The following is a 13,769-nucleotide window of genomic DNA, read 5'->3' as shown; positions in this document are numbered from 1 at the left end:
GTGCGCTATCAAATAAATTAATTAATTTAAAAAAATACCTTCTTTCCATGGTTACAGGTCTACATTCATGACAAGTTCTTTTTTTTTTTTTTTTTAAAGAGAGAGAGAGAGCACGTGCACAGGAGGGAACGACAGAGGTAGAGAGAGAATCTTAAGCAGTCTCCCCGCTGAGCGCGGAGCCCCACACACGGCTCAATCTCACGACCTTGAGATCACGACCTGAGCCAAAACCAAGAGTCAGACGCTTAAAAGACAGCGCCACCCAGGTGCCCTTCCTGACAAGTTTTAATAGTAAGGTACAGGTGAAAATGTTATCTCAGAACCAAAAGCAGCTTTTCTACATACAAAATATTTTTGAAAAGTCAAAACCTGATTATCACTGACAGCAATTAAAAATTATAATCAGGACTGAGCAGCTTAGTTAAAAGAAATGGTTAGAGTTGAATTTATTATTACAAAGACAGTGTTCTTATCAGATTGTTCTCCTTATGTGTATAATGTCTTGGCATTACTGTAAAATTTAGAAGAGTAAAATGAATAAGAAAATTCTTCACTGGTTATTAGAAAGGTTCCAGTCAAAATACTCTGACATCAAAAATTTGCACAAAGCCTCAAAAAAAATCAGGTACTCAAGAAAAATTAGTAACATTAACATTTCACAATGATCCATTCTCAGGAAAAAAAAAAAAAAAGGCAAATTATTATCACACAGAGTTTCCTTTAAAAGGAATCCACTCTAAAGATCTCCCTTTTTGACACCTTTACATTATTAGATTATATGATAATGAATAATAAACTTACCAGGGAACAGATATCCAGCCACCAGCCACAAATGAGAGGGAACACTCCAATCTCTACCACCACTAACAAAGAGACCTTAAGTAAAGACAAAAACCATCAAATACCATCCAAATGGGGAGAAATCATTTCCAGTTTTAACTTATAACAGGAATTACCTTAACAACGATATAGCAGACTCCCAGCAAACGACGAGACCTGTGAAATTTAACAAGAGTTGCCAAGCCCTACAGCATCTAGTCAAGGAAAAATCGAGCATTCAAAGGTACAAAAAAACAGGTACTTATTTAGGTAGTACCTGTGCTGCCTAAATAATTACGTATTATTTGACAGAATTAATTTATTTCATATTTCGTCTGCCCTCATCCTCACTACAAATAGCTACAACTTTTACTGAGAGGACAGAAGAAGAGAAACAGTTTTGTCCTTAACAGGAACAACTCTTTGGTATGAATAATAATATCACCAAACATCCATGTTAGTTCATTAAAGGATACGTGACAAATTATCAGTGTTATTGCTAAAAGTATATACCCAACTATGGTTGTGATTAAACCTTCAAAATGAGATGCTTGGACCTGGAAATAAAAATAAATAGCATTTAATTCTACCATCTGGCCTACGTCCCAGCTTAACAATGTATTAAACAATCCGAGAAGACTCAAAGTGAACTGTCTCAGCAACTTACAACTAGACAACCATAAAATCCCCTTGAATGACATCTCTGCAAACCAGATTCTCCCACTGTCAGCGATCTACTCAGGCAGACAAAATAAAAGTAGAGTGATTTGAACGTCACAAAAACAAAAGCTGCACGACACTAGTCTGCACTCTACTCCATCCTGAGGGGGACCGCGGGCTGAGCAATGAAAGCAGCAGCACACTGTGCAAGCAGCCCACCTGCCAGGTATGCCTTAGCTACCTCACCTCCTGCCCTAAGGAGGGACTGCTTAAGTTTCCCCTGCTCTCCAAATCCGTTCCATTTTCAGCTTACAGAAAGTAAAAATTTGGACAGTGACAAATTTTTAGGTTCCTGAATTTCAGACAGCAAGTGCTGACAGTTTGGAAATTCAATTTTTCCAAAGCATGTATCTGAACTTTTCAAGTTCTTGTGTTCAACCAGTGAGAACTGAGAGCTGTGTTAAATACTGTAACACATCTCTCTGCTCTTTCAGAACACTTCAGAATGTGATCTTTCAGGATTCACAGACACAAACTAAACAGAACATTCCAGAAATGTCACCTCATCCTTAAAAGACTAGTTCTTTCTGGGGCCCCTGCAAAACAGTTGTAGTTGTTGGGCGCCTGGGTGGCTCAGTTGTTAAGCGTCTGCCTTCAGCTCAGGTCATGATCCCAGGGTCCTGGGATCGAGTCCCACATCAGGCTCCCTGCTCTGCGGGAAGCCTGCTTCTCCCTCTCCCACTCCCCCTGCTTGTGTTCTGCTCTCGCTATGTCTCTCTCTGTCAAATAAATAAATAAAATCTTAAAAAAAAAAAGTTGTAGTTGACCATTCAAATATTTATCTATCTAAAAACAAGAACAAAATGTCAAAATTAAAACAAATTATTTAGAAAACACTGTAAGCCTATCATTCCAAGACAGACCCATCCTTTTTTTTTTTTAGTTGACTGATATACTATTACTTTTCTAAATTCACTATGGGAAAGCTGAGGAAAAGGGAGAGAAGGAAGCAAGGTAATGGAATGGGTCAAAAATCAGCCTTAAGAAACTTTCCAGTAGTGTGCCTTTGGCCCACCCAACAGGAAGGAAGACAGTACACCATGGGATTCAGGACACATTTTCCTTAGCTGGCAACATGACCTACTATGTCTTGAGCTACTGTTAGTTTAAAAAAAAAAAGAATGAGATCATGTTGGATAACTATTCCTTTGCGTAAGGCAAATTGAGAAATGAAGTAACTTTACAACTATCGTTTACTCAACAAATATTAAGTCTGGGGGCAAGTAAATGAAAGTAAGTGTGTAAAAGTATTATACTCACGTGTTCTTCAAATCCCAAACCAACCAGGGAGAAATGACCAATGTGGTAAGGGCAAAATGCTAAAAGGGGGAGAAAAATTAAATGAAAACTTCAAAATCAAAACAATGAACACTCCTAGTACCAACCCACAGTAAAAGAAACCAGGGCTTTTTGGAGAAATGGAAGATTCCAGAACTGGGGCCAAAAATGTACTGCCTAGGACATTCTCTATAACCAGAGAACAACAAAGATATCAAGGTCTAATAGGCTCATGACAAAAGGACACAGGAACCACCATGAAGAGGGTCTTACTGGCCAAGGAAAGGATGACATGAGCATCAAAGAATGACCAAAACTGATGGAAACACACAGAATGCTTTACAAATCCATGAGTTCATAATACTCAAAAAGGGGAAAGCCAAAAACAACACAAAGGGAAAAAAGGCAACATAAAAAAAAAAACCCCTTTCCTCACCCCTGGAAATAGCCCATCAACTGTTTACCCTGAAAACTGATTAACTGGAGGGACAGAATTGCATACCTGTCTTGCTTCTTCTGAACAAACTGGTTCAGGTTAACTAAGATGTTACTTAGATGCTCCAGTTTAAAGGAAATATGGAAACAAAGAAGTGAGGCGGTAGACATCATACAGGAAACAATTAGACAAATGTAGAAGGCAAGACACAGGACAGCTAACCTAGTCTCTTCAACAAATCAATGGCAAAATAAGCTAGGAGTAGATGAGGGGAGCAAAGAGAAGAATATTCTAGATCAAAAGGAACTTAAACTTAACAACCAAAAGTAACGTGTAGACCTTATTATCTGGATACTCATTCAAACAAACCAACTGTAAAATGACACTTACGGAGACGATCTAGGAATTTTTAATATGATGGATTGTCAGGAAACACTAAATTCTGCTAATTTAGTACAGTGTGATAATAATACTATGGGGTTAAATGAAAAAATATCCTTGGGGCGCGTGGGTGGCTCAGTCGGTTAAGCGTCTGCCTTTGGCTCAGGTAATGATCCCAGGGTCTTGGGATCGAGTCCCGCTTTGGGCTCCCTGCTAGGTGGAGAGCCGGCTTCTCCCTCTCCCTCTGCCTGCCACTGTGCCTACTTGTGCTCTCTCTGTCAAATAAATGAATAAAAAATCTTAAAAAAAGTATTAAAAAAAATGAAAAAATATCCTTAACATTTTCAGAGTAAAAATTTTGTAGTCTCTTTTCTTCAAATCTTTCGTGTCATGTTAATAAAATTTTACTTTTTTTCTTAATAAAATTTAATTACATCTTCCTTATGGCAAAATTAATTGAACAGCATAGATTATTAGGGAAGCAGGGAGGGGGACTCAATCATTAAGACAAAAGTCAGAGTGAATCTACAGGGATCGGGCCACCAAACCTTTTTATTTATTTATTTATTTATTTATTTTTAAAGATTTTATTTATTTATTTGACAGAGACAGCGAGAGAGGGAACACAAGCAGGGGGAGTGGGAGAGGGAGAAGCAGGCTCCCCGCAGAGCAAGGAGCCCGATGCGGGGCCCGATCCCAGGACCCTGGGATCGTGACCTGAGCCAAAGGCAGACGCTTAACGACTGAGCCACCCAGGTGCCCCGCCACCAAACCTTTTTAATCATTCCATGGGCAGAAATTTTTTTGAATAAGTATTCCCAACATATTGAAATTTGTAAATCATACACACATTTTACTAACATATTATGTGTATTATAAAGCACAAAACGGGGCGCCTGGGTGGCTCAGTCATTGGGCGTCTGCCTTCAGCTCAGGTCATGATCCCAGGGTCCTGGGATCGAGCCCCGCGTAGGGCTCCCTGCTCAGCGGGGAGTCTGCTTCTCCCTCTCCCTCTGCTGCTCCCCCTGCTTGTGTTCCCTCTCTCTCTGTGTCAAATAAATAAATTAATTAAATCTTTAAAATAAAAAATAAAAAATAAAAACGAAAACAAAACCTATAACAAGGCTCCTAGAAAACTGAACTCCTATCATACTACCATAAATAACAGCATTATAACCACCACTTACCAAAAACAAGAATGAACAATGTGTTTAAAGACACCACCCAGAAGACATGTTCCTAAAGGAAAAGAGCATTAATAAAACACAGTCAATTCTTCTTCCATGTCTAACTGGACTACTCCACTTAGACTGAAATTTTCACTCCATAATGTTGAGATTTCATTACGTGCAACTTCTCATTTTTCATTAAACAGCTCATAAAACTAAGCCTAATAAAATTCAAGTTCATAATGTTACATGCCGGAAAAAAAAAAAAATCAATCCATAAACATTTCCTCTTCAGAAATTAGTAAGCCACTACAAACTACACAGATTTTCATAAATAGCCAGATTTCATTTAAATCAAATGATGCTGAAAAATTCCAAATGGAGGAAAATTTGAAAATCACATTAATTCCGAACTTCACATCAGTGTAAATCAAACAGTGCTTCTTTCCAGGGTCCATTTTGTTCTCATGGCTTCTGCAAGGTCACTTCTCTTCCTTGGTCCCTTTTCTGCCTATGGCATCCTCGTTTTCTTAGTAGAGGTCTTAGAATACTCATTCTCACTTGGCCATTCATCCACCCCTTCCCCCATTATGCATTATCACCAACATGATTGCTACCTTATGTTAGTTTCAGTCAGTAGGGGTTCTTCGACAAGTAGCTAAAGTCATCTTGATACCCAAAGCCACTTAAAAATCCCAAGTGATTTTAAACTACAGACCCTGAAAAGAGCATCACTTCCCCTAAAGAACAGGTTCTTTAAAGAATTATCCCTCCCCTCCTTACTAATAAGGTAAAGATGGGTGAGGTTGGGCAAACAGTGGAAACCTAACACATGAAACTGGGTCTCACTATGAGCACTGCAAAGCATTAATTAATATACTGCAAGGTTTAAAAGAAGACCAAGTTCTTCTTAACTACCATTAAATCTTTATTTTATTTTCTTTTCTAAAAATCAAGTACGTAATAATGACCGTTTTAAATACTATTACCTTTGTTCTTTGCCAGTATTTTCAATGCACAAAACAGACTTTCTTCAACATATCAAGTAATCAAAAATCAAAGGGCATGGTGACCTTTAGTATAAAAAGCCAGACATACTATAAATTTGAAATCGCTGAATCATTAAGATAAATAATTAAGTCACAACTCTATTTTTAAAAAATATTAGCTTTACTTACTAGAAAAACTAGCGATCCATCAAGTCCTAGCATCTGAAATAAATAATAACGATATGCATAAATTCAAGATGCAACAGCATTTTTTATTCTATTTAGAAAAAAGGCTCACTTTCAATTATATTTAAACATAATCCTTACCTACTACTTTCCAATACAGCTTACCATTTTCAGAGAGTAAGAAACTTGTTTATTAGGGAGTTTCATATTTGGGCCTCCTTTTATTCCAAATCATATGATTGTAAAGTCAAAACAGTTCCACCCATGGTTTTAATTCTTACATTAGATAAGGAGCCAGCCAAGATTTCATGATATATCAACTGCAGTATCAGAATATTTCAATTTAAATTGTTATTTCATTTTACAGAAGTCCACAATTTGTTTGTATTAAAGGCCAAAAAACAGAAAAATAGTCAACAATAGATTATAATATTTTTAATGTTTTCACTACAAACAACACATCACTTTTCTCTAGAATACTTAAAGTTCTACTGCAACCTCCAATGACTGTAGCCACAAAATTGGTGTATGCATCCACATATGCATCCACATATGCCCAACTTAACACATAGTTTAAGGTTAAAACACTAGAATGCATGACAGAAAGAATCTTACTCTTTCCCACGTAAGCTCTTCTGCAGCTCGGTCCCACTCTAAAGCATTCCAGTTCATGTCATCTGGAAATATAATTATAGTTGAAAGATTACTGATGGAACCTGAACCATAAATAATAAAACATATGCTTTTAATTTGGTGTTTTGCAAGCTGCTGCTGAGAAGCTAAACCACATTATTTGCTTGTTAGGTAATAAGAATACACACACATAAACATAACACACATAAGGTGATTCTAGATTGTGGTTAAGTGCTAGAAAGGAAATAAATAGAATTATGTGAAAGACAGGAACTTAAACTCTATGAATCTAGAATGAATCTGGAAAATTTGAGAAAAACGAGGAAGCCAGGGGACAAGAATTCTCCGGGGGTGGGGAGGGAGTGGTAGAAGATACAGTATGAAAGGCAGACAGGGATCAGATCATACAACGGGGCTGGGGAGGAGGTTAAACCTGGATTTTGTTTTGTTCTTTAGTGTAACAGAAAAACCACGACCAGATTTTAAAGGCAGGAGAGCACTACGAACACTATGTAGAGCACGAGTGGAAGAAAGAAGCTACGCACTATGAAACTATTGTGTTAAGATGAAGAGAAGGAAAGGATGGCTGCACCAGGGTGGCAGCAGGCTGCCTTCTTGAGCCTCTGAAGACAGACTTGCTGCTCCCTACAAGGGTCCCTTGCTCCCATCCCACAACGTGCTTGTTCTCATCCTTCAGGTCTCACCTCAAATATCACTTACTCTGAGCTACCTGGAGAATCTTATTTAAAACAGACTCTCCCAACAGCATCCTCAGAGCAACCTGCAGATTTATCACAACGTGTCACAAGGTATTTGTGCACTTGGGTACTCCTGCTTCTTCACTAGACCAGAAACTCCATGAAGGCAGGGACCTGTTTGAGTGCCTGGCACCAGGAGACACTCAGACACCAGCAATGTCCAGCGGACCTGGAGACACTGCAGTGCTGGACAGGAAACCTCTGGAGCAGGAGGAGAAGTGGGGATGGTGAGCTACCCCGGCTGACTGGCGGGCACGGTCCTGGATCTTCTTTAGAATCTGGAGTTAGACTGCTAGAAAATGAGACAATGGTTTCCTTCATGGCATCTGTCCTGCAATGTACCTTCAAGAATTCTTCTTTGATATTAAAAGTTGTGCTGACTCAAGAGAAATGGAAGGAAATAAAGTAATCTGTATCAAATTCCTTTAAAAAAATCAGAGTCTAGTACAATTTACAAATAATTTCTTCCTAGCCATCCTATAAAAGTCCTGTGTAGAGTAGGATTTTAAAACATAAAATGAGGGGCGCCTGGGTGGCTCAGTCGGTTAAGTGTCTGCCTTCGGCTCAGGTCATGATCCCAGGGTCCTGGGATCGAGCCCCACATGGGGCTCCCTGCTCAGCGGGGAGTCTGCTTCTCCCTCTCCCTCTGCCTGCTCCCCGTGCTCTCTCACTTTTGCTTTCTCTCAAATAAATAAATAAATAAACTTTTTTAAGTTAAATGAATAAAAAAACACAAAATGTGCCCTGCTTCACACACACAAAAAAATATTTACACATATGTATATCCATAAATAAATCTGCCAAAATAAAGTAAAAACAGGTTAGAAACAGAACTCGGAACCCATAAAATTTTGAAGACTCCAGTCCTTCTCCTCAAGGAAAGCTGGAAATGGACTCATGGTCACAAAGGAAGGGTAAGGATGGGCCAGCATCTATTACCCTGGGCCCCGTTGTTGGCATCGGCTGCATCCTCCCCGCCCGCGTCATCCTCCTCCTCATTGTCCTCCTCCTCCTCTTCTGCCTGATCATCCTGGGCATCGGGGTTTTCTCCCACCACGGCGTTCTCGGCTGGTGGGTTAGCAGGCTGGTCGGGGGCAACATTTTCAGCACCATTTCCTCCTGCTGGAGCCTAAAATGACAGAAGAACCCAGAAATGTAGCTAATTTGTCTCAGTTCTGCTCTATTTCCAAATCGCACTCTTCCTATTAAAAAAAAAAAACAAAACTAGCAAACAAACACAAACTATTAAAACTCCAAAAAAAGACCTTTCAAAGTCATCTTTTCTACAAGCATCTGATTTTGGATCTACTCAGCATATAAGAACATGAACAAACACACTTCACAGTGTATATATTCATTCAGTATAATTTAGGGATTTCACAAAGTATTACAGAAAATGGGTCAACAAATCTGGCTAACTTTAACACTTCAAGCACATCCCAAACCAGTTACTAGTGGGGTTACAGAAGTTTCTATTCATGCCAGCAGAGCAAGAATCAAGAATTCAGAAAGTTAAAGCCATTACCTCTTTGGATACATAAAAACAATACATTATAACATGTCACAAAACGCAAAAAAGGAGGCATTCAACAGAGTAAAAAAAAGGAGCAAGCTGTCTATCTTAACAAAAGGGCAGAGAAACTCCTTCTGGAGCTCAGTTTCAGGAAATAGAGCTGCCTCAGCCAACAAGAGGTCCAGATACGAGTTTTGACTTATTCTTAGTACAGCCAGTCAAGGACAAACTCGAAGAAAACCAAGGTTCAGATTTCCCATGACTGCAGTTGGATCTTGCAACAAAGAGAACTTTGGTTACTTTTCACATGCAGGCTGAGCAAGAAGGGAGCAGCGAAGATTCAGCCAGTGATTCCGACCCCAGGCTGACATCTCTGTACCCGAGCTCTGAGCTCCTGAGGCAAGACAACCTAGAATTACTTCTGCACCAGCATCTCCACAGTCTGCTCCTCTACGTGAACACTGGGTCTCAGCTACTGTCCAGCAAGCTCCTATAAAGGTCTAAGGACTTCCCTGGGCCCAGCTGCAACCCCTGCCTGGAGGCTGCAGGGTCGGAAGAATTCCTTCATGGAATGATCTGAAAGTCTTCGACATAGTCTTCATCAAGGCTATATGGTGGAAGCCCAGAAGGCTCTCGTGGAACCTGGACCTGGGGAGATTTTCTCAGGATGATCCCTGGCTCCTCAGCCATCATCTCAGTTGGTGGTGACCTTATTTGATCATTCTGGACTTCTCTATTTCTTTGTGTCTTTGGTACCGTTCAGCCTCCATTCTTTAACTCTGGGGAAACAGAACTCAGACTCCAGCGCAGGTGCCACATTGGAGAACGGGGGCCACAGGGGTGGGGGCAGCCCACGATGAGACTCAAACCCCACGACCAGCTCTGGGCAAGGGCCATAATCCTTCTTCATAAGGCATCTCCTGACTTTACCGACCGCCTCAGGGACGAACATGTATTTACTTATATACCTATACGTTTATACTCATACAGATGTGTAACTTAATTCTCTGTTATCAGTTAAACACTTGAGGAAACAGTTTCTAATTCCTGCTCAGTAGGTAAACCTGTCCACATGGACTTTGTCAGTTCCCCATGCATCGTCCTCTGGCTCTTACTGAGTTCTGCTACCTACCAAATGCAACGACATAGTTATAGTTAAAGAAAACACCGAATTCCCCGTATGGAGTTAATGAAGATTCTAAAAGAGCAACTACATTAAATGTTTCAAAATATGAGATACAATGATAAAAGTATTAATACTAGGTAAGAAGTGTCTTTTCTTTCTAGTCTCATTTCTTATATGTGTGACTTGCTAAGGAGAAGTTACACTCAACTCTGTAGAAAAAAAAGTATGGCAGAATTTGACTGAAATCAAACTACACACTGACACAGCAGAAGTTCCTTAAATGAAAAATTAAGTTCTTAATTATTTTGAGTATCTTAGAGTCAATTTTTCATAATAAAATCTTATGAAGCATAGTTTTTGTACATAGCTAACGTTTTGACATTTTCAGCCCCATAATTTCTCAGCAAGACACTAAACATCATTTATCTTATCCTCTTTCTCTTAACACGTCTAGCAAATAAATGCTCCTGCATCTAACCTAAGCATGCATCTCTCATAAAGAAAAAGTGAAACTGCACCAGATTGTGTAACAGTGTTCCACTGATTCTACTTTTAGTAATGTTGCTACTGGGAGCAGCAAACACAAGGCATTTTAACATAAGAAGAAACTGATGAACCAAGAAAGCAGGGAGTCTCCTCAGCGTCCTGCAGCATGTCAGCATCATCACCAGGGAGTCTGTATGCTCACGTCCAGGCCAGCATTAAGCAGTCAATCCAGGCAAAGGGAATGAAAGAGCATTTCAGTACACCCCCCAACAATGCTCCCAATCTCACTCAAAAATTAAGAAGCAAAGTAGAAGTGTCTTCTTCTGATTTTTTTCATTTCCCTTAATCTTCTCCCAAACCTTTTCACTGTCCTGCTTTGCAATGAGGGGCAGAGGACTCAAGGGTTTAGATCTTAGAGAATGACAACAATTCCCATTCTTATGCGAACAGAATCGATTCAGGGGTGGAGGGAGTTACCTCATTTTGGTGGTGCCCAGCCGCATTGAAGGGTGGAGCAGCATGCTCCAGCCAAATCGGTGCTCCCCCGTGGACTATCTGCTCTCGCAACCACACAAGGCTGATGAATGCACACAGTGTGCATGTTACCACAAAACAACCCTGCAAACAATCCGCCAATAAATTGTCCCTATTAAAAAAAAATTATATAGAATTACTCCAAAGAATGCTTAAAATTAAGAAATGAAAGGTAACAACATTTCATCTTAAACTAAAATTTCAGAAAGAAGAGCCAGAAGTCATAATTTTCTACGTAAAAATCAGTTTCTCAGAATTATTTCTGAGAATGGTGAAATTCTATCTATCTTATAAGCTGGCCAAATACATTTGTTTATATATTTCTTTTCTTTTTTTTTTTTTTAAAGATTGTATTTATTTATTTGACAGAGAGAGAGACAGTGAGAGAGAGAGAGGGAACACAAGCAGGGGGAGTGGGAGAGGGAGAAGCAGTTCCCGCCAAGCAGGGAGCCCGATGCGGGGCTCGATCCCAGGACCCTGAGATCATGACCTGAGCCGAAGGCAGTCGCTTAACCAACTGAGCCACCCAGGCGCCCCTGTTTATATATTTCTATTATATGTATTTATATTATAGTAAATGAAGAATAACATCAGAACTACACAGAAGTTAGCTACCTAGCCGTTCTTTGAACATGGTTTAAAAACAGGCAGGCGACAGGCGCCTGGGTGGCTCAGTTGGTTGAGCGACTGCCTTCGGCTCAGGTCATGATCCTGGAGTCCCTGGATCGAGTCCCGCATTGGGCTCCCTGCTCGGCAGGGAGCCTGCTTCTCCCTCTGACCCTCCCCCCTCTCATGTGCTCTCTCTCTCTCTCATTCTCTCTGTCTCAAATAAATAAATAAAATCTTTTAAAAAAAAAAATAAATAAAATAAAATAAAAACAGGCAGGCGAAAAGCAAAAACCAAAAGCAACCAAACACTGACAAAGGCCAAGTATGTAATTTATGAAAGGTGAATGACTGTCCAACCCACACTAAGAATTTCCTTATCCTTATTTTACACACAAGTTTAATAAACTTGGTTAGCTGGTACCCACACAAATGAAGATAATCAACAAATCAGAAGAGAAGAACCTCCAGAGAGGCCTAATGACGATGTAAAGAAAGCAAGCTGAGAGATACTCAGTATGCAATGTGCAAGAAAAAGAAATCTATCATACCCTTTAGGTATCTATCACTTAGCGGATTAAATTTTGATGCTAACTGCAAATACGTTATTAGTTCCTCAACAAATTCAGATAGACAAATTATGTTATGATACATGCAATATTGTAACACCAAAGACCTCTTTGTTCTTTTCCTCCCAAGGGACTTGTCCTTCCCTAGTCTATTTCTGATTTCAGAATAATTCAAGGATAACTCAAGAATCTTGGTGGCCTTAGGAAAATTCTTTATCATAACGGAATGACTTTTTCCTCCATGGAAAATCTGAGGAAGGGTCCATTTGAGAGACCTCAGCCTACTGGCTCCAAACTTAATGAATTGATGTGGCCCACAGATATGACCTGAAATGTCTCATGAAGGCAATTCTGGTGGCCCACTATCAAAAACCTAATCAAAAGAGGAATCCTAACCACTCCCATGCTAAGGAACCCTCCAGGTTATTAAAACTTTGATAACTTCAGACTAAAATACCCACTTCTCTACTCCGTACTTTCATCAGCAATAAGAAGAGCAATTGTTTGATGTCGATTTTCAACAGTGACAAACCCTTTGTAGAGTTCTTTTCCCTCATACCTACAATCTGGGCTGGTTCTGTGACTTGCCTGAACCAAGGTGAGGCTGCCTGAGTTTAGAGCCTAGAAGAGAGCTGGTGAACTTCAACTCTCACCCTTTTAGAACGCTGCCCTGCGACCACCATGTACAGAAGCCCTGCTGGCTTTCTGCAAGATGAGAGGGCACGTGGAAGAGAACCAAGGCACACAGCTGGAGCCATCTTAGACCATCCAACTCCAGTGAAACACATGAGTAACTGAGCCCAGCCCAAATGGCTGACCCCTGGAATTATAAGCCAATAAAATTATCATTTTAAGCCCTAAATTCTGGGGACAGTAGGTTTTGAAGCAATAATTAACTGATACATTGCGCCTAGAGATGATCTCAAGAACTGAGCTACAAAATATGTAAGCAGCTGCTACAATATTAAGAAATTTAAGGTGAAATTTCAGAAATAAAAGTAATACTACAGAGAAAATGAAACACAGCTCATTAAAAAAAAAAAAAAGTAGTTACTTAAAAGTGCTTCCAGGAAAACTGGCTCAATTCTTCAAACTGTAAAAGGCAGCATGGGATTACAAAACCAAACCACGTTTACAATTTCTTTTGACTATCCCCAGCTACGCCTCTGGTGTTCCTCCTGCGTCAATCAGCAGTCTCACAAAGGCAATTTTGGTGGCCCACTAACCAATCACATCAGAAAGGGGGAGCCTGCCAACGTTAAGACAAGCAACAGCTCTGAGCTTCAGTGATAATTCTGCTATGTGTTAACCTAATACTCAAAATTCACATATAGTTTTTACATATATATGTGAATTTAATCTTTGAATAGCCCACCCAAAGCCCTGAGGCATGATCTTCCTCACTTTACAGAGGAGAAAATGGGCTCAGAAAGGTCCAATGATTTGCCCAAAGTCACCAAAAAACCTGCAGATACAAACTATATTTCAATGCTAGCGTTCCTTCTGTTACAACCAACTACCTCCCTGTATCGCATAAGTGACTACACCCGCCAACCTGCTAGTCAA

At 39.9% G+C, this 13,769-nt stretch overlaps 1 protein-coding gene across 4 annotated transcripts in view; it reads right to left on the bottom strand.

The window, feature by feature from the left end:
* The window catches only part of MARCHF6 (membrane associated ring-CH-type finger 6), a 75,372-nt gene that overhangs the window by 27,190 nt on the left and 34,413 nt on the right, over window positions 1-13,769 (bottom strand). For all 4 annotated transcript variants that reach the window (XM_081825876.1, XM_081825875.1, XM_081825873.1 and 1 more), the window contains exons 6-14: window positions 10,972-11,140; window positions 8,309-8,498; window positions 6,594-6,655; window positions 5,982-6,014; window positions 4,822-4,873; window positions 2,800-2,858; window positions 1,296-1,376; window positions 957-1,025; window positions 802-876 (exon numbers count right to left, since the gene is read on the bottom strand). In XM_081825876.1, the coding sequence (XP_081682002.1) occupies window positions 802-876; window positions 957-1,025; window positions 1,296-1,376; window positions 2,800-2,858; window positions 4,822-4,873; window positions 5,982-6,014; window positions 6,594-6,655; window positions 8,309-8,498; window positions 10,972-11,140 (790 nt within the window). The remainder of the gene's footprint in view (window positions 1-801; window positions 877-956; window positions 1,026-1,295; window positions 1,377-2,799; window positions 2,859-4,821; window positions 4,874-5,981; window positions 6,015-6,593; window positions 6,656-8,308; window positions 8,499-10,971; window positions 11,141-13,769) is intronic.

The sequence above is a fragment of the Leptonychotes weddellii genome, chromosome 7, assembly GCF_054177405.1.
Source record: "Leptonychotes weddellii isolate Sample4059 chromosome 7, ASM5417740v2, whole genome shotgun sequence".
Lineage (NCBI taxonomy): Eukaryota > Metazoa > Chordata > Mammalia > Carnivora > Phocidae > Leptonychotes > Leptonychotes weddellii.
This window is presented reverse-complemented; position numbering and strand designations above follow the sequence as displayed.